The 27,411-nt window shown below is 46.5% G+C and overlaps 1 protein-coding gene across 2 annotated transcripts; it reads left to right on the forward strand.

Annotated features, from left to right (window-relative positions):
* The first annotated feature begins 637 nt into the window (after positions 1 to 637).
* LOC133347561 (cytoglobin-1-like) lies at positions 638 to 23,999 on the forward strand. 2 transcript variants are annotated; one of them, XM_061559933.1, is made up of 4 exons: positions 638 to 782; positions 1,160 to 1,284; positions 16,480 to 16,714; positions 22,204 to 23,999. In XM_061559933.1, the coding sequence occupies exons 2-4, from the start codon at positions 1,181 to 1,183 to the stop codon at positions 22,360 to 22,362; spliced, it is 498 nt and encodes a 165-aa protein (XP_061415917.1). In that variant the 5' UTR covers positions 638 to 782; positions 1,160 to 1,180; the 3' UTR covers positions 22,363 to 23,999. The 2 variants fall into 2 exon arrangements, with proteins under 2 accessions (XP_061415917.1, XP_061415918.1); XM_061559934.1 differs by lacking the exon at positions 638 to 782 and adding an exon at positions 783 to 918.
* Positions 24,000 to 27,411: the final 3,412 nt, after the last annotated feature.

The raw sequence follows: 27,411 nt of genomic DNA on the forward strand, positions 1-27,411 counted from the left end.
ACGTTCCTTAATTGATAACGTCACGAAGCAGTTATTAAAGAGCCGCATGTTGCTTCGGAACCGCATGTTTGCCGACTCCTGCCCATGATAAACTGGACTCTCACGGTAAACTGGACTTTTTCCATGGTAAACTGGACTCATATCGCAAACAGGACTTCCGTGGTAAACTGGACTTCTCCCATGGTAAACTGGACTCAAATAGTAAAGTGGACTTCCGTAGTAAATTGGACTCTCATGTTAAACTGGACTTTTTCCATGGTAAACTGGATTCAAATAGTAAACAGACTTCCGTGGTAAACTGGACTCCCATGGTAAACTGGACTTCCGTGGTAAACTGGACTCTCATGGTCAGCGGTCAGCAACCAAAATAACAAGAAGTGCCATGTTTGTCGAATCCGGTAAAACAAAAAAAACAACCCCCTTAATATCTCAAAAGCCGCAATGTAGTACTTAAAGATTCGCATGTGGATCTTGAGCCGAAGGTTACCGACCCCTGAGCTTAACCCAAAGCTCATGTGGCAAATCCCCACCCCACCACCTCGCTCCCCTGCCTGGACTAACCCCGCCTAACCCTCCACTATGCCAAACATCCCCCCCCCCCACCACCACCAGCACCCCTGTTGGCCCCTCCTCCACCCCCCACCCCCCCGCATTATTCGCTGGGTCAGGGCTTGACCTGCGAGTGACATGCGAGTTGAGTCTTTTATTAATTGGGGCATCGGCATTTTCGGCAGCAGAGGCGAGGCAGCGCAGCGGATCGCAGGGCACCTGTTTGTGAGCGAGTGAGTGAGACGCACGCGCACGCACGCACGCACGCGCATAGATTAGACAGCTCCGCGGAGCACATTGCGGAGAGCGGCATCTCTCAGTGCCGTTAACACGCTGACAATCAACACGGAGCTAATCTACAGATCACCGGTGCGTGTGCGCGCGTGCGTGCGCGTGTGTATGTGCGTGCGCGTGTATGTGCGCGTGCGTGCGCGCGCGTGTGTGTGCGCGTGCGTGCGCGCGTGCGTGTGTGTGTGCGCGTCTTCGTGAGTGAGAGAGCGAGAGATATTATTTTTTATTTGCTAGTGGGCGACCTGCCTGACTCTCTGGCTCCCTTTTGTGGTTTATTATTTTTGTGTTGTTTTATTGTTGTTGTTGTTGTCGTCCACAGCCAGTGATTGAAGACTGAGCAATGGAGCAGGACTGGATGTCAGAGGAGGAGATCGAAGCGTTGCAAGACATCTGGGAGAAGGTATTCAAGAGCGCCGAGGATGTCGGAGTCATCATCCTCGTGAGGTGAGCAGTGGGGAAACGCAGCGCACGGGCGCAGGCGAGGATCGCCTCTCTCTCTCTCTGTCTCTCTCTCCATCTCACCCATCGCCGCGCAGACGTTTTGTAGACTTTTTGTTGTTGTTGTTGTGTGCGGAGCGAACAAGAAGTGCACGCGCGAGCCATGCCCGTCGCGCGTAATCTTAAAGGCACACACTGTACCGAACGATTGCCTATATAAGCCGTGGTGGTGGTGGTGGTGGGGGGTGATAAAAAGCTTAAGCCGAGAGACGAACGTTTGGCGCAAAGACGGGGCCATCAGCCCTTGCGCGCAGGGCTCGCTCAAAGTCCTTCTGATTGACTATCATCAAGTTACCGCCGGCGTTTGTGTGTGCGTAGGGAGCGGTGGTGTAGCGGTTAGCGCGCTGCGCTACGAACCTGGCCCACCCGGGTTCGATTCTCGCTCACGGCCAACACCGCCGACGATTATCTATGTAAATATCACCACTGGGGAGACAAAGGCGGCCGAGCGTGGTGCTGGCCACCCCACACGCCCTCGTGGGTCGTGCCGGCCTTCATAGGTGCTCGCTAACAGCACTTGCCCCAATAGTCTGTTAAGACTTTGTATGTGCTGATTGTGTAAGCTGCATACGTATTTGACACTTCATTGCACGTGCATTGTAATGTGTGTGTGTGTATATATACACGGCAATAGACGCGATGTTGAAAAAGATGTACTTTGCGTGCTGCAGCATTCCCTGCCTAGTTCTGGGTGTGTGTACAAGCGGCGCATCGTGTAAAATAAATGCATACATAGTGACGATGCAAGTCACCGGGTAACTGATGTAACGGTGTTCTAGAAGGGCTAGAAAGCTGAAACGTGGCCCCAAGCGGTCCTAGCTTATACATGTAACGTTTCCGATGTCAAATGTCTCTCTATGGGCTTCATGGCCCGGACGTTGTCATGGGTTCACTCATCGTCGGAAAGGGGTCAGCTAAAAGTTCTAAATAGCTTCCAGTCGTGCGCAAAGCAATTCACGATGGTCCTAATAATAGTGTGACGCTAAAGCTGAAAGAAAGTGAGCGAGGATTATAACTGGTGATTGTAAACTGTAACAAGTGAGGTACAATGCAGTATTGACTCCATCGATCCTGTCTGTCTACGTTGCCATCGATTGAAGAAAATAACACCGCCGGTTAGATACAGTTATGTGTAGTTAATCTGCTACTTACAGAGTGGAGCCATACAGGGGTTTTTTTTATTGAAAGATAAAAAAGTGTGTTCCATATCTTTCCAAACGACTGGCCTTCATGAAATTCAGTGTTTATAAGAATGTAGAGATAAACTAAAATACCTTCCATCGAGTAGCAACATTTTCGCTTAACGTTATTCACGTGCTTAAACTAACTCATACGCTGTCACTAACTACACTAGAGCCATTCAAAAAAAATGCCCCTTTACCTGTGTGTGTTTAAACATAGACCGGAATATGGCAACGTTTTGTTTTTTGCTTAAACATTAAAGAATCCGTCACTATTCAAAATCAGACACCGAAGGGAAACAATGTCAATAACTGTAATGAAATGTAACCGCGCATTTATTTTATTTTATTTCTCGCAGACACTTCTGAAGCGAGCTGAGCGTGCATATCGATCTGTGAGCTTATAATCAATAGATCGGGCCCCATGTTTAGTGCGAATTGAAATGCAAATATTCAAGTGCAGTCTTTCTTTTGCGAAGGCATACTTGGGCACGCAAGTGATAAAGCACACTGCACGACTGCTGTTATTATTATTAGTTGTGGTTGTTCTAAGGATAAACTGTCTCCCGACACAGGAATGTGGATTTTCCATGTAATATCTCAGGGGCCAACAAATGAGACGGGTAACGGCGTATAATACGTACAAATGATTTATAACCCTTTGTCAATCCACTGCTGGACAAAGGACTCCCCCCATGCTGTGTCCATCCTATGGGTTTGCTTGAACATACTTCACCACGCTGGTCAGTGCGGTGGTTCAACATCTGTTCAGATATCACTCACCAGCTATGATCGCCATGGCCGGGAATCAAACTCAGGTATCCGGGTTCCACCATGCCACAACTTCCAAACCCGGGGAGACAATACGACTCAGCTTATAACGAATGCAAGCAACTTCGTACGCGATGGGCCACTTGAAGCCTTGATACAAATGTGAATGTTTCGTGACATTACTGGGCACATGCAGGATGACGAGTAAACACTGAGCCCCCGGAATAATCCTCCCTGAGCCAGATCGCATGGCTGCCCTTGTAAGGAAGCAGTTGCCTTCAACAGGGAAACAACAACTGAAACAACAAGACCACTCAGCGGGTCTCCAAAGAGATCACACTGAGCTCAATGAAGACACCAGTGATGAAGTTTCCATGCCCCCCCCCCACCTCCCCCATCTGCTTATCCCCCCCACAAGGTATGCCACTTACTTCCCTTGGGTACTCTCATTTCAACGTCCCCCACACCAAGCCTCTGAAAGATCCAGAGCCCACAACAAGGAAACCGGCTGTCTTCCCACTAAGTGGATCCAGAACTTGATTTAAAGCTTTCGTGACTGCAGTAATTCATATTCCTCGTTCTTCCCTTCTAAGTGACTTTACCGAATGAACCAAGAATATGGATCCAGAACGTTATTTTGTTTTTAGTGATATCAAAAAGAGTGTTCCCCTTCTCAAACGGTGTCCGCGGCGGTGACTGTTCATCTCAGTCGGTGTTCTTGAGCGAGTGGTGTACATTCCGCATACTTTGGTTGGGAGCCAGTCTTCCGCTTTTGTAAGGCAGGGGGTTAATCATTAATAGTTTCCCCCTCGCACATCCGATGAGAGCGGTTGGCTACGTAGGGTGCGAAAGAAGTCCAACGTACATAGTTTGCGTGTGTTCGTGGCCGATGATGTTGGTGAGCCAGTGGATGGCTTCTTTCGTAGTCGATGGTGAATATCTCAAATGTTGCCGGGAAATTGAACTGAGACGGCAGTGGCCTGCTATGTGGCCTGCTATGTGGCACGCTATGTGGCACGCTATGTGGCACGCTATGTGTCCTGCTATGTGGCATGCTATGTGGCACGCTGTGTGGCATGCTGTGTGACACGCTGTGTGGCACGCTATGTGGCCTGCTATGTGGCCTGCTATGTGGCATGCTATGTGGCATGCTATGTGGCCTGCTATGTAGCCTGCTATGTGGCACGCTATGTGGCCTGCTATGTGGCCTGCTATGTGGCACGCTGTGTGGCACGCTATGTGGCACGCTATGTGGCACGCTATGTGGCCTGCTATGTGGCATGCTATGTGACACGCTATGTGGCCTGCTATGTGGCCTGCTATGTGGCACGCTATGTGGCCTGCTATGTGGCATGCTATGTGGCACGCTATGTGGCCTGCTATGTGGCCTGCTATGCGGCATGCTATGTGGCCTGCTATGTGGCCTGCTATGTGGCCTGCTATGTGACACGCTATGTGGCCTGCTATGTGGCACGCTATGCGGCATGCTATGTGGCCTGCTATGTGGCCTGCTATGTGACACGCTATGTGGCCTGCTATGTGACACGCTATGTGGCCTGCTATGTGACATACTATGTGGCACGCTATGTGGCCTGCTATGTGGCACGCTATGTGATTCGTGGCGTGACATTGGTATCCTCGGGCGTAATGTGGATATTTAACTTTTTTCATCGGTGTAAGAATCCGCTTTTGCCGTGTGATGTTCTGATGTGGTGCAGCGCAAACCATTTTTTGCCGAACAATTCTCAAACCAGGAGGATCTTCTGTGGGGATTTGGTGATTAAGCGCTCGTCCAGGGACGTTGGTGTTGTCTCAGGCTGCTCCGCACCGCACCTCAGGATTCGAGAGCTCTGCGCTCGATCCCAGAGCATGGGCTGCAGGACTTTAATCTAGACGTTTGGAGGTTCTAAAGGTTCTCTGCAATCGGTATAGGTTCGGTTGGCCATCGTTTTCTTCTTCTTAGGATTTTTCGGTAAAGTCACGTAGGTAAAAAATTAAAATTAATAAAAGTAAAATAAAATGAAAAAATCACGACGTTTTATTTTATTTTACTTTTATTAATTTTAATTTAAAATTTTTACCTACGTGACTTTACCGAAAAAACCTAAGAATATGAATCCTTGCAGTCACGAAAGCTTCAAATCTAGAATTCATCGTTTTCTTCTTCTTGCGTATTGACGGCTGATATGCTCTGGAGCCTAATGCCAATGTTGAGGTCTGCTAGCCACGAAAGAGCTTCAGGCGAGTGTCCGTGGAACCTTGCTGCTATTCCTCCATTGACGAAGCGCAGGTCACAGTGGTTCAGTACATGGGTCACGGTGCGGGTGCAGACGCGAGATGTGTGCATGTCTCTTAAAGTCGAGTGAGGCGGGAGACAATTGCCAGCCGGGTCGAGATTTGTTGATTAAAGTGTCCCCCGTTATGATGCATACGCAGCATCGCTTCGCTATCTGCAACACTGCTGTGGGCGCTGCTGGACCAGACAGGAACGCACGCTTGTTCAGGCTGGCTTTGACATTTCTGCGAGCCTTTTCCACGCGTCCTTCAAATGTTAACCCCCCTCAGTTTAAGGTCACAGGCAGGTATGTTGGATTGTGCTCATGCTTAACCATGTTGAACATAAGAGGAGGCATTGAGTGGATATAATATTCCTTCCATCGCCTTTTGGGTCAGTGATGAGGACAACGCCGATCGTGGTGAGACCCATGCCTAAGACACGATGTTGGCGACGTATATTATTAGCTTTCTGGAAAACCGTGTCCAGTATATCGTTCGTGCAGAAGTTGAAAAGTTGACAAGTGACGGTGCCAGCATAGAACCTTGTGGCGGGCCATCGACTGAGAGCCCCTGTTCTGTTAACGTGACCATTCATGTGGGTCCACATTCGATGCGAAGGAGCCGTGTGGTGTAGCAGCACTCGGTGATGCTGGAGAGCTTGAGCAGCAGGCCACATCTCCACACGGTCCGTATCACAGGCCCAGGAGAAGTTGACCAATGCCGGGCCTGCTTCTGCTGGAAACGGCAAGGACCTGATCGAAGCAACTGTGGCCCCGTCTGAAGTCAGCCCATTCTTTTTGCAAGGATGCCTTCCTTTCCATAAGACAGCTTGCTGCACGCTGATTTCCTACAATGTGGTACTCATTTTACCCACCCCCGAGAGCGATTTGATCTAAAAAAAACTCGATGGCCCAATCCAGTGAGATATGTAACCCATCTTTATTATTGCTGATTGCTCAACTCAGCCCTTCATCCCTCCCGGGGCCGATAAGATAAGTACCACTTTGTAGCGAAAACAATTAATGGTGGCCTATGAATGGATGCTCATCCATCATGTTTGTTCATCATGTGCGGAGTTTGGGAAGTGGGGGGGGGGCACCGGGGGGGGAGGGGGGGTGGCAATACCCCTCCAAAACTGGACACCTTTATTCATATATTTTTAGAAGTGTACAATAAAGATTCAACAATTAATTAATTATATGCACCCACAATTCTTAAATGTGAGGGACAAAGTGAACCCTTGCTCCCCCCCCCTCCCCAAATATCGAAGCCAAACTCTGCCTATGATGCTGATGGAGCATGTGCACAGCAGCGTGAAACATTCTGCTTCAAACTACCTTGAGAATCAATTTTTCCAACAATTTATTTTTACCGTTGGATGTCAACTAATCAAGGAAACCCATTGACACCGCCTTGCACGGAGGAAGCTCTTCTACTGCGGTTGCTTAGGTTTCTCGGTCCCTAGAGGCTTTCAGGGATAAAATAATCAAGTGAAATAAGTAAATCAGTGGGACGGAAGGTTTTGTGTTTGCTGAGGCTCGAGCAGATGCCTGCCTCATTGTTCCCTAAGGAACAGCCAATTGGTAAACAAAAGTTGACTGGCGGTAGATACGGCTGGGTTGCATTAGCGCAAAGGTCAGTCGGTGTGGTGTTTCTCTGGATACTTACGTTTCCTTCAACACACAAAATGCTCATTAAGGAATCGGCCAAATATCTCAATGCAGGACCCTCCTGCTAAACGTGTCTTAAGACTAAGTGGTTATTTCCTGGCTACATCAAGGATATTCTTGTCGTTTAAGTTAATTCCCAGTGGTAATCTTCCCCATCAGCATAACCCACAGCCTCTTGGAGATTGCTGAAAGGTAGCAATAGCTCAATTAACAGGCTAGCATTCAGTGCAGGTTCACGAATTTGTCACTTGTGCAGGATTTCCAAAATTAATACAATCTCAATTCGGTCCGCAGCTAAGAATGCCAAAGCCACCGTGAATTCCTGCCCAAGGGAGCATGGTGGCAAACATCCATTCCTCTTGCTATATCTCTGAGCCAGTAGAAGAAATTTCACAATCCAGTGGCGTGGTTAATGTCCTTCCGTAGCACGACCACTGCTGACCTTCCAACCATGGAGGAAGGAGGAGATGAATCGACCATGGCGGGGATGATGGGGCGAGTCAACCCCTAACTGGGGTCTGAAACTCGTAAACCTTCCGACCGCGAGCTCCTATCGCCGGGCTGCCAAAGCACGTCGTGCCGTACGTGGCTGTGTTATATTCAACAATGAGCACCGCAGGTCACGTTAGGCGATTCCTAAAAAGGCCTCCAAATAATCCGAGAGCACACCGAGCCTGCAACAGAACACCGGCAAGGAATGTGGGCCGGTCTATATTGCACAGCTCGGAACGAGCTATTAAAAATGCCGCTTTGGTGCACGCGAATGAAAGTGCTTATTAAAGAGTAATTGGGGTTAGTTGTCTTTGTAGACGGAGGACCTCGACCTTACGAAGCCATTCATTATTTATGTCCGCGCACTTTCAAGGAAAACAGCCCAGTATTCACCACTGTGAAATAGGAGATGGGTAATCCACATTTTGTCTGATAAGTGTCTGTGCATCTCTTCACAGTATTCCAAAGTTTTTCTCCCCATAGAATGATGACTTAGTAACCAGCAATTTTAGTTTCATTTATTAGAAATAGCCCTGTGAGCCATGAGGCTCTTGACTCGGGTGCAACTGCAACAAACAAAAACATGAACAAAGAAGACACGCAACAGAAAAATCCAGGAAAAACACAGAAAAGTTTTCCAGCAGTGTACTCGTAGAAGGCGCAGCTGGGAGAGGAAGATTGGACGAGTGTTAGGATTCATTTTTTCACTGTATACATACAATGGCCAGGATAACGTTGTGTAGCGGAGATATAAATATTCTCCAAAATCCGGCGAAATGTTGGGGTTGTGGTTTGGGGTATGGAGACCGAACGGATTTATTGATTTTCTTTGCGATGATTTCTTTCTTGTTACATGTATTTTTTCTCTCGTTATTTATGTATTAATTTTTTTTGGAATTGCTAAGTAGTGGGGTTTTTGTTTTTGTATTATCTGTGTAAGGGCCCGGCTAATTGATATGCAGTGTCGTGGGATGCAAGTGCATGAAGGACGCTCTATAAAATTACATTATTATCAATTATCCAAATCTTTATTTTGGAATAAATGTATGTATGTAGAACTTCTTTCACACTATACGTAGCCAACCAAGACCAACACAGAATGCCAATGATTCTTCACCAGTGGCTTCTGTTACGATGGGTTTCCTCTATTCCTTTTAAAATAAATAAAGAGACTGACCCCATTACATGGCTACGCACACATACTAACTTCCCACGTGTGAAAGTCGGCCATACTTGAATCCACCATTGACCTCATTCAGGAAAATGTCGCCTGTACGCCACTCACTGCAACATTAAATAAATATAAAAACTGGCACAGAAACTACGGAACCAGCTTCTCATCTACTGCATGGAAACATTTGATAGCTAATCGTGTTAAGCCTATTCCATGTTGACATCATATACAAATAATGCTCTACGCCCACTTTGGATTAAATAAATCCGAAACTTTCATTTCGCCGTGCAATGTACCTTTAAAATCTCATCACTGTTCTTTACTTCGAGCTCAGTCATCACTTTCATCATCATCCATCATAATTAACTCGGAGGGATACTGATTGAAATAAGTTAATTCTTAATTCATGCACAAACACACACGCAACTCAGTCCCTTATCTATCAAAAAAGTCTTTATTTAGGACTAAACCCCTTAGCGCGCTAACCGCTGCACCACCGCTCCCCACATCCACACACGCACACCACGTGCGCCACGCGCGCACAGCAGGCACGTGTCAGCCTGTCGCTGTGAGCCGCTTGGATCCAGCTTATTGCTCTTCGATTGAAACGTTCTTGGAGCACAATGGCGAGAACCTCGATCACTGGACGTCACACATTGAAATGGGTGAAATAGGGAGCAGACGTCGTGCTGCTCGAAGCAGACGTCGCAGCTGCCGCGATTTTCACCTGAAGACGGGCGCTTGTGTGGCGTTCGAAACGTCGTGATTTATTTTATTTCACTTCTACCTACGAGACTTTACCGAAAGAATCAAACAGTATGAGTATTGAAATAGTTGTTTCTTGCATGCGCGCGGTAAACCCTCAAATTAGACAGAATACCGCCCGGCATATACGAGGCATCGGGCGGGAGCGAATGCTTCACACTGTGAACTCTTGTTATCTGGGCCACGGATGCATCGTAGTGTATGCGCACGTTCCCCCATGATAAAAAAGTGCTTGCGCGGTCGATACTCGGGTTTAGTGCAGCGCTGTCGTAGACGGCACGGCCACTGTCGCATTCGTTCATAGCGGCAGGCTTTCTGAAACGTTAGACCGAACGGCACGTGACATTTGAGGCAATGGACTCTGCAAGAAGCAATCGATTACGAACTTTTATAGTCATTATATTACAGCGATGTAGCCGTTGTTGCTGAGGTTGTTTTTTGAAATTATAGCCTCTGGTATGACCGCTGAAACTGAAGCTATAAACTAAGCATTCATTATCGCTGAACCTGGGCCGGTACCTTTCAAATGAAGCCGTTGAATGCAAATCGTCGCCAAATAAGTACAAACGACAAAAGCCCAACGTCATTTGTCAATAACACTGCCGTCAAAAGGGGGACAAATTGGAGATTAGTCAGGTCATCTCGCTTGTCTTCATACGAGAGTGATAGAGAGCCCATCGAGATTGAGTGAACAGCAGTGAAAGCCTGCACTATGAACCATGTGGCCTTGATCGATATGCAGTTCTAATAATGTTTCCATTTAAATAGTTTAAAATTGGCATTGATTGGATATTTAGTCGTAACATAAACACCCATCAATGGTCAAATCTGTGCGCGAGAATTAATGTGTTCAGTATTATGAGTAAAAGTATCAAAAGTAGCCGGCAGAGAAGCCACACACGCATTACGTTTAAGCGATGCCACAAAACTGTGGACATATGCCAGCGTCTAATATGCGACCACATCTCAAGACGCCGCACAAATAGGAAATGAATACATCGTCTGGATGGAGCCCCTCTGCGCTCCCGACGGAAGGGGTTGCGGCAGGCCCTGGGAGAGTTGCGGCATCTTTATTTTTTTTTAGCGTTTGTAGCTCTTTGTTTTTGGACAAACTGTTTGACTCCAGAAACGGATGTCCTCTTGATCCCCCCTCCTCCATCCCAGCATGTGCATCTGCTTAGTTTCAAGCGAGCAAACATGCATTGTCCAGTGACAGGGGGACACCCAAGCATGTTTTAAATGAGCCTTGCAGGTCAGCGCACCGGATGGGAGTGCAAAGCGGCTGCGAGATGTGAGTAGATGGTTAAGAGAGATCACTGGGAGAGGAGGGGGGAGTTGTGGGTGGTAGTGTTCTTACCATTACGGTCTGCCCTATCCCAAACCCAAAGTGGCCAGAGCCAGCATCAGAATCCGAATATGTATTTATACCGGATTAATCCAACCAGCTATTAAGCTATTTTTTCCCACAAATGTCCGGTCGGGGCGGGTGAGAGCGTCGAAAACACGAGGCGCGATTTCAACTAAGCCCACACAAAATAACCTTAGCTCATCTCGTTCTGTCGAACGATGTTAGGCCACTCACCCCATTGGGAGCACGCGCGTGGGGCCCGTCTCGCGCGCACGGCCCCCAACTGCACGCGCCACACCCGCGGCTACTCAACTCTCTCCCGTGCGTAAAGTTTTCACAAAACCCGCGGCGACTCAACTCTCTCCCGTGCGTAAAGTTTTGACAAAACTCGCGGCTACTCAACTCTCTCCCATGCGTAAAGTTTTCACAAAACCCGCGGCGACTCAACTCTCTCCCGTGCGTAAAGTTTTGACAAAACTCGCGGCTACTCAACTCTCTCCCGTGCGCAAAGTTTTCACAAAACCCGCGGCTACTCAACTCTCTCCCGTGCGCAAAGTTTTCACAAAACCCGCGGCGACTCAACTCTCTCCCGTGCGCAAAGTTTTCACAAAACCGGCGGCTACTCAACTCTCTCCCGTGCGTAAAGTTTTCACAAAACCGGCGGCGACGCGACGGCTTTGCGGGGCTCGGCCACCGTCGTCACAAAACGTGCCTTTGTGCGTCCACCTGTGAATCCGGTGGCCCCGTTACAAACTATTCAACTGTTGTTGTTGTTGTTTAAAATAAAACATTAGCAGGTAAGGTCCACTGAGCTGCAACACTCTTTTTCAGAAGCTACTTGGCCACAAATGGTAGCTCAACGAAGCGGCTTGTCACGTGGAAATGTACGGCAGCAGACAAAAACTCTTAAGCGCACGTTGATTATAAATGTGGAGGGAAAAACCGGAGGACCCGGAGAAGAATCCACGCGACAACGGGGAGAGGAACATGCAAACTCCAAATACACGGGCGTCAGGGTCGGGGTCGAACCCGTGAACCCTCCTGCATACCAGGCGTGGTAGTTAAAGTTTCGCCACCGTGGCGCCGCAAGATTGTGCGTTCCCCGCCGCAATGTTATTTGTTCTCACAACAAGAAACCACCGCTGGAGTTTTAATGTCGCAAACCGTCGCATGAATTCTGGCAGCAGTCAAAGCGGCCGCGTGGCAGGAGGGAGCGGTTCCTAAAATATTAGCCACTCTAGTGACGCATCCGTTCGTCAATTATATTATTGCACCCACGCCACAAAGGTATCGAATTTCGTCTGAAAGAATTGATTACTCGGAATTAATTCGTTGCATGTGTAAGAATTATACGCTTAACGTATTCAGAGACCTTCATCCACCACTGGATTTATAATAGCCGCTGATGATAATGATGGTATGCTGTTAAAAAAAACGTACAAAATTCTACAAATGAGACGGAAAATGTTTTTGTTTGACAAATACAATAGAGCTCGATTGCGGAATCAAAAACGCAACCCCGAACCGCCAGACAGTTCGTGGAATCGCTGGGGCCAAACCCAATTACATGCCTGCTACCTTTGCTCGGTGCTTGATTGCACTGCATTGCCATTTAAAAAAAAATCTATTTTCAAAGGATATCAGTAGAGATGTGCAGCGCATGTACAGAAGCTACTCGGTATTATCCAGTAACTCGCGAAGGTAAAATTTAATCTCTGTTCACTGGGCCCGGCATCTCGAGTGCATGGGTGTGGAGCGAAATTGCTTGATGTCAGTGTTGAGAAGTGATGTTGGCTTCAGGTCAGGCTTGTGTCATTCCATCGGGTGCTTGCTTTACGATACGAGTCACGATAAAACTCTATTGAATGGGCTGTATGTACAGGTGCAGACCTGTGTGTTTGTGTTTGCATATACAGTAACTCAAGAATCCCAAGGAGTGCAAGGGTGAGCTACATATCCACGCGCCGTCAGAAAAAAACATATCCCATTTTCCAAAAATGCAAGTTTGTGTGAGAGGGGAGTTGGTGACAATGTTTAACGGGGAAAAAAAAAGCTCCGCAACCATCGTCTCTCGCTGCCATCTACAAGTTGTGAAGCGATGGGATAGAACAAAGTGCACGTTTGGGGCGAAGGCAAAGAGAGAGAGAGAGTTGGATTGACATCTGCGGAAATGGCCACCGCCTTTGTAAGATGAGCGGGGAAAAAAAACACTTTAGATTTCGTTTCGATTTAAAGCTTTCGTGACTGCAGTGATTCATATTCTTGGTTCTTTCGGTAAAGTTACGTAGAAGGGAAATAATAAAAATAAATTCTCACGACGTTTCGATTGCAACACAAGCAATCATCATCATGTGTGAAAAACCACAGCAATGATTGCTTGTGTTGCAATCGAAACGTCGTGAGAAATTTATTTGTAATTTTTATTATTTTATTATTTCCCTTCTACGTGAATTTACCGAAAGAACCAGTAATTTTTAGCTTTCGTGTTAAGTGATAATTCAATGGGGTTGTCAAATTATCTAATAAGGGGATAACAAAAAAATAACACGCATTAGTCTAGCTCACATTCCATCTCTCTAAAGCAATCAGCCTTGACAGGTGGATGAAGTTCCGTGAAAATTACGCATTGGTGCGGGGTGACACAAAAAAAGTCATACTTTCTCTCTTGCTATTTCACCTTCTAATAACAAATTAATTCTAGTTGCACCATATCACCTTGTAATCCGTATATAATTACGTGGACTTGGGCAGAATGCGTCACGACGAAGGACAGAGTGGCAGCTATTGCAGGAAACTCCCAAAAGCATGAGACCATGTGTGTGTGTACGTTGAACTTCTTTCGCACCCTACGCAGCCAACCGTGATAATCGTAGGTTCTGGGGGGGGTGGACAACACACTATACTAGCTCCTACACATGACAACAGATCGCGTGTAGGAGCTAAACGGACCGTTGAACTGCGGGTCCCTGGAGATGTGTGGGGGGGGGGGGGATGGTGACTGCTTGGGGAGACTGTCATGCAGCAGTGGAGTGATCATAGCTGATGATGTTACAGTCGATATGTTTTTGCTGATTAAAATAACAAGCGTGACCCTGCACAACACATTTTGACGAGCCCAACTTGTTTTCTAACTCTCTGAAGGTTACCTGTAGGACAAAGACAAAGACCCCCCCCCCCCCGTATAGCCTTAAACGACTGTTGGGGCAAGTGCTGTAGCACTTATGAAGGCCGCCACGGCACACGAGGGGGTGCATGATGTTAACGACACACCACACCAGGTACTACTCATTTGAGGCCGAGTCGACCTAGGGGAGGCCCAGGACCGGTTTAAATAATCGTCACCGGTGTTGGCCGTGGGCGGGAATCGAACTCGTGTTGTAGCGCGGAGCGCTAACCGCTACGCCACCGCTCCCACCACACATACACACACACACATATGCTTGTGTTTATCGCCGCAAGTTCTCAAGTGAAAGGATTAAAAAGTGCAACTCACAGACTCCACTTTGTGGAATGTAAGTTTACGAGAGGTGGAGATGCAAGGAGAGATATGCAACCCTTAAGAAGTGGAAAATCCTTTGTGTAAATAGGCCACCCACAGCTCCAGAATTGACGTTGGGTTTAAAGAGTGTTTGCTGTGTATACTGTAACCTTTAAACCCAGGAGATGCCTGGCTTTTTTTCCTCCACGAAGCTCACGGTCCACCTTAAACAGCGTCCGCTGCACAAGCCATGGCAGCAGATGCGGATGCCTTATACACAAATGGAAAAGTATAAACTCTCCAGGAATATAAATTTCGATTTAAAGCTTTCGTGACTGCAGGGAATCATCTTCTTGATGCTTTCGGTAAAGTCACGTAGAAGGTAAATAATAAAATAATAAAAATAAAAGATCATAAAATAATTCTCACGACGTTTCGGCCACAACGCAAGCAGCCGTCCTCAGGCCGAAACGTCGTGAGAATTATTTTATTATGTTTTATTTTTATTATTTTTATTATTTCTCTCCAGGAGTAGCGTATCGCTGCGGTCATCCATAACAGACCGTGCAACGGATAACGACGCAATGCCCCGATCCACAAATACGAAGGACACTTGACAGCGATGACACACTCCGCTCCTGCTCCTGACGTGGTTATCTTCTGGCTTGACCACCTGAATGTGAAACTGTAAGCTGTTGCTCTGCATCATCTACATCAGCAGCTTTCCCCACCTCCCACCTTTGCCCCCAGCATAATTTCCTGCCTTCCTTACACCAATAAAGAGGTCATTTTAAAGAGGTCATTTTAGCGGAAATGGTTAAACAAACAAATGGTTAAACAAACATTTTCAAACATTTTCAAATGTTTGTTCAGCTTATTAGGCCCTTGAGTTATACGCTCTATAATTCCAATTCTAAACTGGGCAATTAGCAAACGTCGTGATTTTATTTATTGTATTTTCTACCAACGTGACTTTACCGAAAGAACCAAAGAGTATGGATCCCTGCAGTCAGGAAAACTTCAAATCTAGATTCATTAGCATACAGTTACCCTTCTTTCTGTCTGTAAAAATAATATCCCTCAACACTGTAGCTTTAAAAAGAAAAGTTTTTAAATTTCCTAACTCAGATATTCCAATCATGTTAGATTATTTTTCGTTTTGTATTGGTTCCTGGACATCTGTGAAAAAGATCTTCATAGCTCATCGGATTCCTCCAATATAAATATGATGATTCTGGTACATCCCCCCCCCCCCCACCCCTCTGCTTCTCCCGGGCAACTGGTGAACACTCAAAAGAGGATACATTGTGTCACCACTTGTGGGTCAATCCTCTTATCCGCGTCGAGGCTTGAATCAAACAGAATCATATCGTATTGGCGCAGCTTTATTCGGACAACATAGGTATTTCTTTGCGAATAAGAGGAGTTTTGCCGTGTAGTGTGTTTATTGGTAAGACCTCTATGATGTAGCCGCGGGAATGCATTTACACGTTTTTGAGCAGTCAAAACCGGTTGTCGCCGGCGGACGCTCGCTTCCACAAATGTATAGACGTGAAAACTCCACCACATTGACAACTAAAAAAAACTCAACTTGTTTTTTTATTTGACCAGGTAAGGCCCACTGAGCTCTTTATCAGAAGCGACCTGGCTATCACAAATGGTAACTCAACGAAAGCGGCTTGGCACGTGGACATTTTTAGCAGCCAAATACTCTAAGCGCATGTCGATTCTCAATGCAGAGGGAAACACAGAAGAAAGATCCACGCGACCATGCAAACTCCAAATATACAGGCGTCAGGGTCAGAATCGAACCCGCGACTGCCTCTACACCAGGCGAGACAGTTAACATCTCGCCACCGCCGATGCTGAGCAGCGTCGCACGCACGACTCCTTCGAGCGAGGAGACGCACGCGCCCGTGCCTCAACAGCCACCGACACACGCCGGCCATCCCTGACAATGCCGACGCTTTTCTTCCTCCCCGCAGGCTCTTCACCGGCCACCCGGCATCCAAACAGTACTTCGCAATGTTCAAGGACCTCGAGACCGCTGACGACCTGAAGGCCTCGGCCAAGCTGCGCTGGCACGCGGGCCGCGTCATGGGCTCCCTGGACAAGGCCGTGAGGAGCTTGCGCAACCCCGAGGAGCTCATCCAGATCCTGCGCGCCGTCGGACTGTCCCACGCCAGGCAGGCGACGCCCGTCGACGTCAAATACTACCACGTAAACGGCTGCACCGATCCTGGCACCGATCTTGGCACCGATCTTGGCACCGATCTTGGCACCGATCTTGGCACCGATCTTGGCGGCGACGGCACCAGGTTGTGCAGTGAGGGCTCGCGGAGCCGGGGCGTGCACGAGCGACCGGCCGTGAAGGTCAACGGAGTTGCGTCGTGCGGTCGCTCGTGTCGCCCGGCACGCGCGCACGCACGCACGTGTGTGTGTGTGTGTGGGTGCGCTGTGTGTATCTCGGTCATCTCATCTCAGTCATCTCGGTCATCTCGGTCAGTTGACCCGTGGCACCTGCTGGGTCTGCCCCGTGACCTCCTGCCAGCGGGCGTTCGACACTTCACGTGGCCTCAAGGTGCACTTGGCCTGGCACAAGCGTCGTGGTGACGTCAACGCCACTTAGTGGCGAATGGCGGTTGTTGTTGTTGTGTGTATAAAGTTAGGGGGAGTGGTAGTGTAACGGTTAGCACGCTGCACTATGAACCCAGGAAGCCGGGTTCGATTCCCGCTCATGGTCAACACCCGGTGACGATTATTTGAACCTGTGGGGAGATAAAGGCGGCCAGGCGTGGTGCTGGCCACCCACCCCCTCGTGTGCCGTGCTGGCCTTCGTAGGTGCTCGCTAACAGCACCTGCCCCTACAGTCTGTTGAGGCTGTGTGGGATAATTTTTGTCCATCAATTAAATTGATGCCTAATGCTCACAATACAAGCATAGAAAAGTGTGTTTAAGAGTTGTTTACAGTTTATATGCTGTCACATTTTAGCTCACGGTGGAAATAATACTGTGCAAAAATGAGGCAAAACTAAATATGTAGAAACGTACATTGAACTTCTTTCGCACCGTACGTAGCTAACCGTGCTAATCGGAGGTGCGGGGGAAGGACAACAAACTAACACACAAAAAATGGAAATAATACAAACGACAGTGGAAACAAAACAACAAATAATTGATTCTTGAGTCGTATCACAACCGCGGAATGCTATCGATGCATCGATTCTCTGGTGGGGAGTGAAATCGTTACGAGCATCGTGATGTGGCCAGGTGGTGGATGTGGCCAGAGCACTGACCTTACACACTGAAGGCTGTGAGTTCAAATTACACTGGTCAACACACTTTTTCTGGCATAAGGTATTCCAACGGGTTTAATGTAATTTTGGGGTGCTGATTCCAAATCTGGCATCAGTTTTAGTCTATCACATCAGGTTTTTGAGATATCAAATATTGCATTTTCAATAAAAACTGCAGAAGATAAATATTAAATAAATGTGGATATCTACATAAAATGATATTATAAACACACTATCCTAAAAATACAGCACCATATTTTAACACTAAAGCAGTCACTGACTCGCAACAACTCGCAATCATAAGTGACAGAGTTAATTTCGGGTAAAATCAATAAAAATGGGGTATGCCGATAGCACAAAAATTAGATGTGATAGAGCAAATCTGAGATCAGATTTGGAATCAGTACCCTGAAATTAGTCTAAAACAGCTGCAAAAGTCCAGGCCAGAAAAAAATGCTTTTTTTTTGTTGACCAGTGTTATTATTGGTTGGGGATGGACTTAGTTCACCATCCATTGAGGGTGGATTAAAATCAGAACTGCTTTGTAGGACACTAATAAGAAGAGGATGGTCACAGCCATAGGAATGTGGAATGTACATCCACTTACTCGTGCGCGCTCCAGCCGTATATTTGCACCAACCCCCACTTAATTTCAATGTGATGACACTTGGACATTTGATTATGGGCATTTACACATATATACTACTTCCTATCAAAATGCGGTCTATGTTGCACAAACAACATTGAAAACATGACTTAAACAAAAACAACAACAATGATAATAAACGCATTGTTATTATAAAAAAAGGCTTGTTATCGTTAATGATTCCACAAAGTTTCTGCAACGATTGGACGCCGTGAAAAGTGCATTTTTAAATGTGCCCCCCGTACTTTACCACCGTTTACATTTTTTTACGTGAAAACTAAACCAAAAATACAACGATGCACATGCATCTTTAATAATTACTGTACAGAACAACCGTTTCTAAAAACAGACGGCTCATCAACAATGCAGTAATTATATCCACAGCGAGCACCTCACTATTACCCCACTGATACAGGTCTCTGTGTATGTGTGCACAGATGATTAACTTGAGCTCATTCACGGGTCAGTTAACGTTGGCTTTAACATTCCATCCAACACGACGTCTAGTGACTTATCAGAAAGCAAAACTGATCATTGACATATTCAAACCACGGCGTGTTCAAACAGGGAGCTTATATTACACACGTTGTTGCGCACGTGCCCCTTCCTGTACGGATCTTTTGTCGATCCTCCGCTGGGTGAGGGATTCCTATGCCACGCGGCAATTTGGGGGTAAACTTGACCATACTTGATAATTGTTTTTTTACCCTTCTATCTGGCAACAAAACTGACACCTTTTTTTACAAGGAGTCATGTTTGCATAGACCACAATACCTGCAGCCATAATGCAAACAAAAAACATAACTCTGATAATATATGCACTGTCCTTGAAGTTGATTGGTCCACACGCGAGACAGCTTTCCTTAGAGCCTCGTCTCACATGGGTTGGACCAGATGACGCCAAAAGGCGCAATCAACTTCAAGGACAGTGCATATATTATCAGAGTTATGTTTTTTGTTTCCATTATGGCTGCAGGTATTGTGGTCTATGCAAACATGACTCCTTGTAAAAAAAGGCGTCAGTTTTGTTGCCAGATAGAAGGGTAAATAACCAATTATCATATTTTTTACTGGCAAATGAGGTTCCAATGGTGTAAATGCTTGACCATACTTCTCCACGCTGATCGGTGCGAGCTGGCGATGACCGGGAGTGTACTGTAGGTGTGGGAGGATACAAGCACCGTGCCATCATGGATCTTGCTGCGCTGCCCCGAAGCACCGCTTAGCGTAGCAATCTTGTGAAGCACGATGACCGCTCATCCGAGCGTTATCCAGGCTTAAGTTCGGAGATCTGGCGGGATGAGGGGGAATTCTGGTGGATCGGTCATGGGCAAATGGCATCATCGGAGAGAAACCATATGACTCTGTGATCTTAGAGCCCTTGCGCTACTTTTGTTTATGGGTCGACGCTGTGGGTTCACGGCAACGTTTCGCATTGCCATAGGTCAGGGGTCGGCAACCAAAGTAATAAGAAGAGTAATTTTTTGCGTTCGGTAAAAAAAAAACCCATCAATATTTCAAGAGCCGCAACGCACGTGAATACGAGACGGTGACGGTCCTCAATAAATAACATCACGAAGCAGTCCTTCAAGAGCCGCATGCGGCTCCGTGCCGCAGGTTGCTGACCCCTGCCATAGGGTGAACCAATGCCCTGTGGATTGATGACATTCCACGTTAAACTCTGCATGCAGGTCATCTGAAACGCTTGGGCTGTTGTGGAAATGTTGTGTACCCTTGTTTATACAATAATAGTCATGCAAGCTCAAACGTGTGCGTCGATCCGCAGTGTTGTAAGTGCTTTGTCTGGATGCTAACTACTTCCCGGCTGCCGCCTTTCTCCAGGATACAAGTGTGTGTGTGTGCGTGTCTCGATGGAAATCGATGTCATCCAATTCACATTTGGAAATATTGGCATTCACGTGGGTTTTCTGAATTTGCATTCGTAATTAATGGCACGCTTTGTACGTTAATTTTTTACTTCCTGCAAAGATTTCGGCTTGGATTAGCAGATGAATGGCAGCACCCAATACCGTCACTGGGAAAACCCATGTGCAGGCGTGAAATCGGAGCATCTGAATGCCCATTTGGCGAGACCATTCAACAGAGCGTATCACATTTTAAATACACGGTTAAAAATACAACGTGCCAATTTTTGCTTGCATTTTTTTTTTCATCGTAACCACCGTCAAATGCGCCAGTTGTCTTTCGACTGGCACAAAAAAACACACCTACGTCAAATCACGCGTCAGAAAGAAAATGTATTGTATACACGGAAGCGTATTCCCCCTCAACTGAATTGAATGGGTACGTTTAATTGGATCATTCACGGTGGCTCTCCTGTCTCCAAGAGGGATGCTTAAAAGTAAAGGTGCCTCGAGCCTTGCAATTGTTATAGCTGATGCCACTGCTGGCAGAAGGGCCTCCATCCAGAAAAAACTAAACTATTTTTAGTTTACCAGGTTAAGGCCCACTGAGCTGTCTAGCTCTCTTTCAGAAGCGACCTGGGCTCAAATGATAGCTCAACTAAGTGGCTTATCACGTGGAAATGTATAGCAGCCGAATACTTTAAACAGCATGTTGATTCTAAATGTGGAGGGAAACACCGGAGGACCCGGAGAAAAATCTACACGACCATAGGGATAGAGAACATGCAAAGTCCAAATATACAGGCATTGTCAGGGTCGGGATCGAACCCACAACCTTCTGTATACGAGGTGAGGCAGTTAACATGTCGGCACCATTGCACTCGAGATCGAACTCTAAAGGGTATCAGACGTGCTGGCAGAGATGGACATACGGACTCACACGTCGCCCCACCACGCGCGACCCCGGTGATCGACCGACTATGCTGAACCCAGTTATATTTCTGGCTGGACACAGTTCGGTGGTGGGGATTTTAAAATAAAATCCTCATTGCTTCAACTGCCACACCTGGGAGATGGATTCGAACCAGCGGGCTCCCGATTGCCAGTCGATTGCGCTCACCATTACGGCCGGATACCGTGTTAAATGTGTGTCGTCTGCGAATATAATTGCACCTCCCTCCGTGGCTCCAATCCATCATGAGATGGGCGGTGCTGTACGCGAGTACACGCTGCCCTCCTTCAACGATTGTCATTTTCAATTAGTGCTCTCTCCGTCCGCTTGAGAGATACCGCGAGAGCTACAAATGCACCTCTATACTCGAACACAACAAAGGCAAATCTTTCCCTTTAGCCGCACAGACTGTTTGCCTTAACCGGTGCTCGCTAACGGCACGGCGCATGAACGGATGGTGTGATCTTAACCATTCCGGCCACCTTTCTCTCCCCAGTACGAATGGCTTATACATCACTCCAGGTACTCGGTTTGGGGATAAATTAACCTCGGGGCGGCCCAGCATGGGTTCAGATGTCAATGACCACTGATATTAGCCGTGGCTGGTAACCGTTAACCCACCGCTCCCCACAACAGCCGCCATTCACAAGTCAGTAACTGACGTGAAGTCTGGAGGCTTGTGAAGTGTGGAAGGCATTCTCGTAGGAGGTCACGAGATAGACCCAGGTGTTACGGGTCGACTGACTGATATGACTGGCAGATGCACCACCTGTGCTCCACGCTATGCCACCTCGCTGTGTGTTGCCCATGAATGCTCCCCCTACCAAATCCGCGACCATGTTGCTGCTACGAGACATTCTGTGGAGCAGCCGCGGCAGGAATAGCAATAAACGCGACTCAAAATGTTACGTGGGACTTGTGCCTTGTCACTCTCTCTCTCTCACACACAGATCCTGGGCGGCATCATCATGGACGTTCTGCTGGAAACGTTTAAGGACGAGCTGTCTCCGACGGCGCGCGGTGCCTGGACGAAGCTGCTGGCCACCCTGTGCACCGAGTTTGAGAACGCGTACAGAGAGGAGGGCGTCCTGGAGCAAGCGGCAGCCTAGATGATCAAAGAGGCTTCCGGCGTTGAGGAAATCGTGGGGGGTGGTGGGGGAGGGGGGCGAGGCAAATACGGTGTAATTGGTGTCGTGCTACCTTTTCACAATGTGTTCGCAGTGGACCAGTTGGGGTGGCGGCTTCTTGATAAAAACGCATGTGGTGTGTTACAAAGGCATCCGTTGAATCCTTGCACAGAGAGAGAGAGTTTGGGAGCCGCAGCCTTTGAAGCTGCAGCTCACTGGTGGGGAAATGCTTACTTGCAGATGGAATGAGAGATGTTTGGTTGGCAATTGATGAGTCGACGCTTGGATTTTTTATTTACTGTCTTTGTGCGTTTTAATTTGCATGATTTTCTTTATATCTTTTTTATTGTTTTGCTTCCGTCTCCTCCGCCCCGGCCCCAATTATATTCACTCATGTCACCTTTATAAATCATCACAGAGAGCAGCACATAGCTTCTTGCCCACATTACGTGGCACTATTTAAATGTGCTGCAAATGATGTTTATCACTTGGTCATACTTTTCTTTCGTCCACACTGGTGAAGCAAGCATCAGCTTCAGTTGTGGCGAGTCATTGGTGACGAGGCTGAGACCATCAACTGACTACACTTGAAAGCCTAATTTAATCAAGAGTATCTGAAACTCGGATTCAAACCCAGGATTTCAGTGAAAATGCTTCAGTCTTGTGACATGGTAATAGCTCTCTCTCAACCTGGCCATTCTTATTGATTTATTTTCGAATCGATAACTGACTACGTCCAATTTTGTTTACCCGGTACATTTAGACGTCTGTATGTTTCATCCTTACAGATGTTCTAAATTACTCACAGCATTGCACATGTTTACGATGACAAAACTCTGTATCACTGCCTCCTTACTTGAGAAGATATAATTATTATGGGTGACTCACTCTTGGTGCTCCACTAACTACAATACACTTTTAAGAAAGCGACTGTTATATTATATGAAATGTTTTGGTTTTAATAAACATTGTGTCAACAAACTCACATTTTTAACGGTTAATAATTGGTTTCCAATAAAGGTTCATTGGGAAATTCCGCATTAAAGCTTTAAAGGTAGTATCGCAAATTATTTCACAAGGGTAAGAAATGCAATATGATCATTTTTCAGTGGGTTTGCCCATTAAACAAAAAAACAAATAACTGCCTGAACTAAGGCCATTGATTCAAACAGTGGGACGCACTGCGGGGGGGGGGGCGGGTGCTACATTCAACACAGCCTACAGCAAATACAGCCGCTCGCAATTATGGTCCCAACGTTGCCATCGGGACAATAGCGACCCATGATAAAAAAAAACACCAATAGCGGGGCACTATTAACATAGCTGTTTACGACGCGACTGAAAAGTCCAAAAATGTTTTATGTGTCTCCCTGCTCAAACAAGCATTGGGCTGCTGGTGCCTATCTCTATATTCTTAGGTTTTTTCGGTAAAGTCACGTAGGTAAAACATCAAAATTAATAAAAAATAAAATAAAACAAAAATCACGACGTTTCGGAGGCAACACAAGTCTCCGTCATCAGGTGGGACCGTCACAGCCGGATTAGCTGCATCAAGTGAGGCAATGATTCAAGATGTAATCCCTTAAAAAGCAAGTTGAGGGGGAGGAGAGGGGGGGGGGGAGCTCATCAGAATGTGGTAGCCAATGAATGGAACGTATCGGGAGGGAGGGGGGCGGGGCTCAAAGACGGCACGGAGTGCCAACCTAAGAATATGAATCCTTGCAGTCACGAAAGCTTCAAATCTAGAATTAGTGCCTATCTCTGTTGGTGGCGCTAAAGCAATGACGGTAATTCCACATTCTCGTGGTGGGGGAACCAGTCGCTCAGTAGGTCGAGTGAACTCTCACCACCTGTATTCCGTGTGCAAGGTGTATAGAAGACAAACTCAAGTTTGATAGCTATCAATAATATCAATAACGTGTTTATTACGGGAGCTCATGCTTGATAATTGTGGATGCTGGATCTAAACCAAATCATCTCTCTCATCGAGAGTTCAATGCCGACCCCTCACTGCCCGCTCACCACTCCAGGTCGCCAATTTTAACAGACTACTGTGTGACCGTGCGCATTTCCACCCACCTTTTTTATATAATCTCAAAATAAGCAATGGAATTTGAGGATTGAATGCTTCACTTGCCTAAACATATTTCTCGGTTTTTGCTTCTTGTTGTTGTTGTTGTTGGTATTTGAAATGTTTACAATGTTGCCAGGCAAATTGTCTGCAATGCTCACCCTGGTGGTATTCCTTAGCCAGTGGCGATGGTGGGGAGAGTGGGGCGGTCTATCAACAGCACACATCATTGTTCAACCTTGCACAAAAGAGTAATCGCTTTACTGACCATTGAGAAGTAATAGGCAGAGTTAACCCTTGCGAGGATTTTAAAGTGTGACCTTTCCGATCATGAATTGAGCGCTCTTGCCACACAGCCATCCGGCCAGACATATTGCCAGTACTATATGTTATACTTACAAAAAATATATTTCCGACTTGTATTACATGTTACATTACTGTTTAGTTTTGATTAAAATCTGAATATAAGCTTTACACAAGGTCTCAATTTCTTCATTTAAAACGATTCAACTAAACTCTGCTTGCTGCACTCCATGTGTTATGTGTACGACTACGGTGAGTCAACGCTAAGACATATTCGCTTCAGTGGGTTTTTGCCGAGCCAGATTCTCGGAAATGTTTATGGCCAAATATAATACGTGTCAATAAATGAGATGCTATATCATGGGACCTTTTTTTTGCCAGTATCAAGGCAATATGCTTTGGCAGTATCTTTTTGCGTGTTCACCGCAAGTACGTGTGGTTAATGCAGACTTGATTTCTTGCAAAATGAATCTATTAGATGTTTGAACATCTTAACACCTGTTTTATTTTCCAGAAAGGGTAAAACCTATCATTTTTCAAATGAGATGCTGGCAGAAATTGGATATAAGACGGAATGCGCCCTGCCATTTAAATACATCCAAGCCTCTCTCATCAGCATCAATCAGCCTCTTGGTCATACATAAACATTGACTAGACACCTCTGTTATAGAGTGTCATCTTGCATACTTGAAATGATTCGTGAGAAAAAAACTGATGCCAAAATACTGGGAGGTCTGCGGCGAGGAAATCACGGGGCGGCATGCCAGGCAATTACACGGCAGCAAACCTTTATGCATATACTCTTAGTTTTTTCGGTAAAAAAATGAAATTAAAATTAATAAAAATTAAATAATAAAAATCACGACGTTTCGGAGGCAACACAAGTCTCCGTCATCAGGTGGGACCGTCACAGCCACCTGATGACGGAGACTTGTGTTGCCTCCGAAACGTCGTGATTTTTATCATTTTATTTTTATTAATTTTAATTTCATTTTTTTCACCTACGTCACTTTACCGAAAAAACTAAGAGTATGAATCCTTGAAGTTACGAAAGCTTCAAATCTAGAACTTTATGCATATTCTTGTTGTGTTTTTTAAAATGTATTGTTGTGTTAAAAAAACTTTGCTTACAATTAATTTAGTGTGTCTTCTAGTTTATTCATGTATTCCACCATTGTCGCAAATGCAACGAAGAAATAGAGTTCCGGTGAAATGAAATCACATCGTGGAGTGGCTTGCATTAGAAACTAACGTGTGATCCATTATGAAAGGAATGCAGATATCCACAAGTATGAATCAGGAGCGAGGGCTCTCAGTGGTTTCATTACTGAGCAGTAATCCTGCAGGAAATAACACATTCCGCACTTAATTCCAAGTGCCCGAACGCTGCACACGTGTTTTTTTCTTTTTCGACAAAGCTGCCCGCGTGTGGGAGCTGCTGTAACCCGGAGAAACGCCATAAGACTTGGTGGACAACTTATATATATATATTTTTTACCAGAATGTTATCCCTTCTGTGAGTGAGCTCTCCCCTTGCATGCATAAATATTGTATTTGTGTAATTTAAACTTTGCTTGTTTGTTTACCAAATTTACAGTGATGTTTGAATAAGTAAAAAAATCAGTTTGCATAAGTTACAATTTGGTTTAACAGTAGGCTTTCACGATCAACATTATCCATAATATAGGGTTTTGGGTTAGATGGTTTAAATATGTGTAGTTAAACCCTCCACCACCCCCGACACAGCCAATTAGTAATGATTGTCACGTTAACAAAACATGGTAATTCGTTACTAATACAGCACTACACCGGTGTGTTGGAGAGTAAACACGCAACATTTGCATGACCCTGGTACTCAAAACACATTTGTAGTGTCGTCTGTGCGTGCGGGTGGCGTGTATCGCACACACAGTCAGCCGGAGACGAGGTGGTCGCAGGAGGCACCGCTCTGCCCTCTTTATCGTCGCTGTTGTTGCCGAGCTCACGCCACCACTCGGGCCCGCTCTCTCTCACGACCCCACTGCCGCACGACCCGTCCCAGACACGACCCTGTCTGCGTTGCACCGACGGCGTCGACCGGGGACAGCCAACCACGGTCCGGCCGCGCAATGATCGGGCGAAGGCGGCGGTGACGACAGCGAAGACTAGACGAGTCCAATCCCAGAACCGGCAGCCCAGAGCTCGCGCTCTCCGCTGCTTTTATTCCCCTCGGCCCGGCTTGGCTCCACCTGAGCCGCGCCTCCCTTCTCGAACCTTCCAGAGGGTTCCAGAGGCTTCCACCACACGAGGTCTACTATGACCCTTGCCCCAGTTCCTCCGCCCTGCCGGCACACACATGCTCAGCGGCGTGTGCGCAAAGTGCCCACCTGCAGTTGCTGCTGCTGTCCAACAGTCAGTGCTATGTCACTACACATTGATTCTACAAGCCGGAAGACGGATTTTGCAGTGAAAGCAGCCGGCACCCTTGCACAACTGCACATTAGAAAAACATACTCTTTGGCTCTTTCGGTAAAGTCACGTAGTTAGAAATAAAATAAAATTAAACAAATCACGACGTTTCGATCGCAACACAAGCGGTCGTCATCAGGTAAAAAACGTCGTGATTTGTTTTATTTTATTTTATTTCTACCTACGTGACTTTACCGAAAGAACCAAAG

Source organism: Lethenteron reissneri, chromosome 26 (genome assembly GCF_015708825.2).
Source record: "Lethenteron reissneri isolate LAM-NWPU_2019-01 chromosome 26, ASM1570882v1, whole genome shotgun sequence".
NCBI lineage: Eukaryota > Metazoa > Chordata > Hyperoartia > Petromyzontiformes > Petromyzontidae > Lethenteron > Lethenteron reissneri.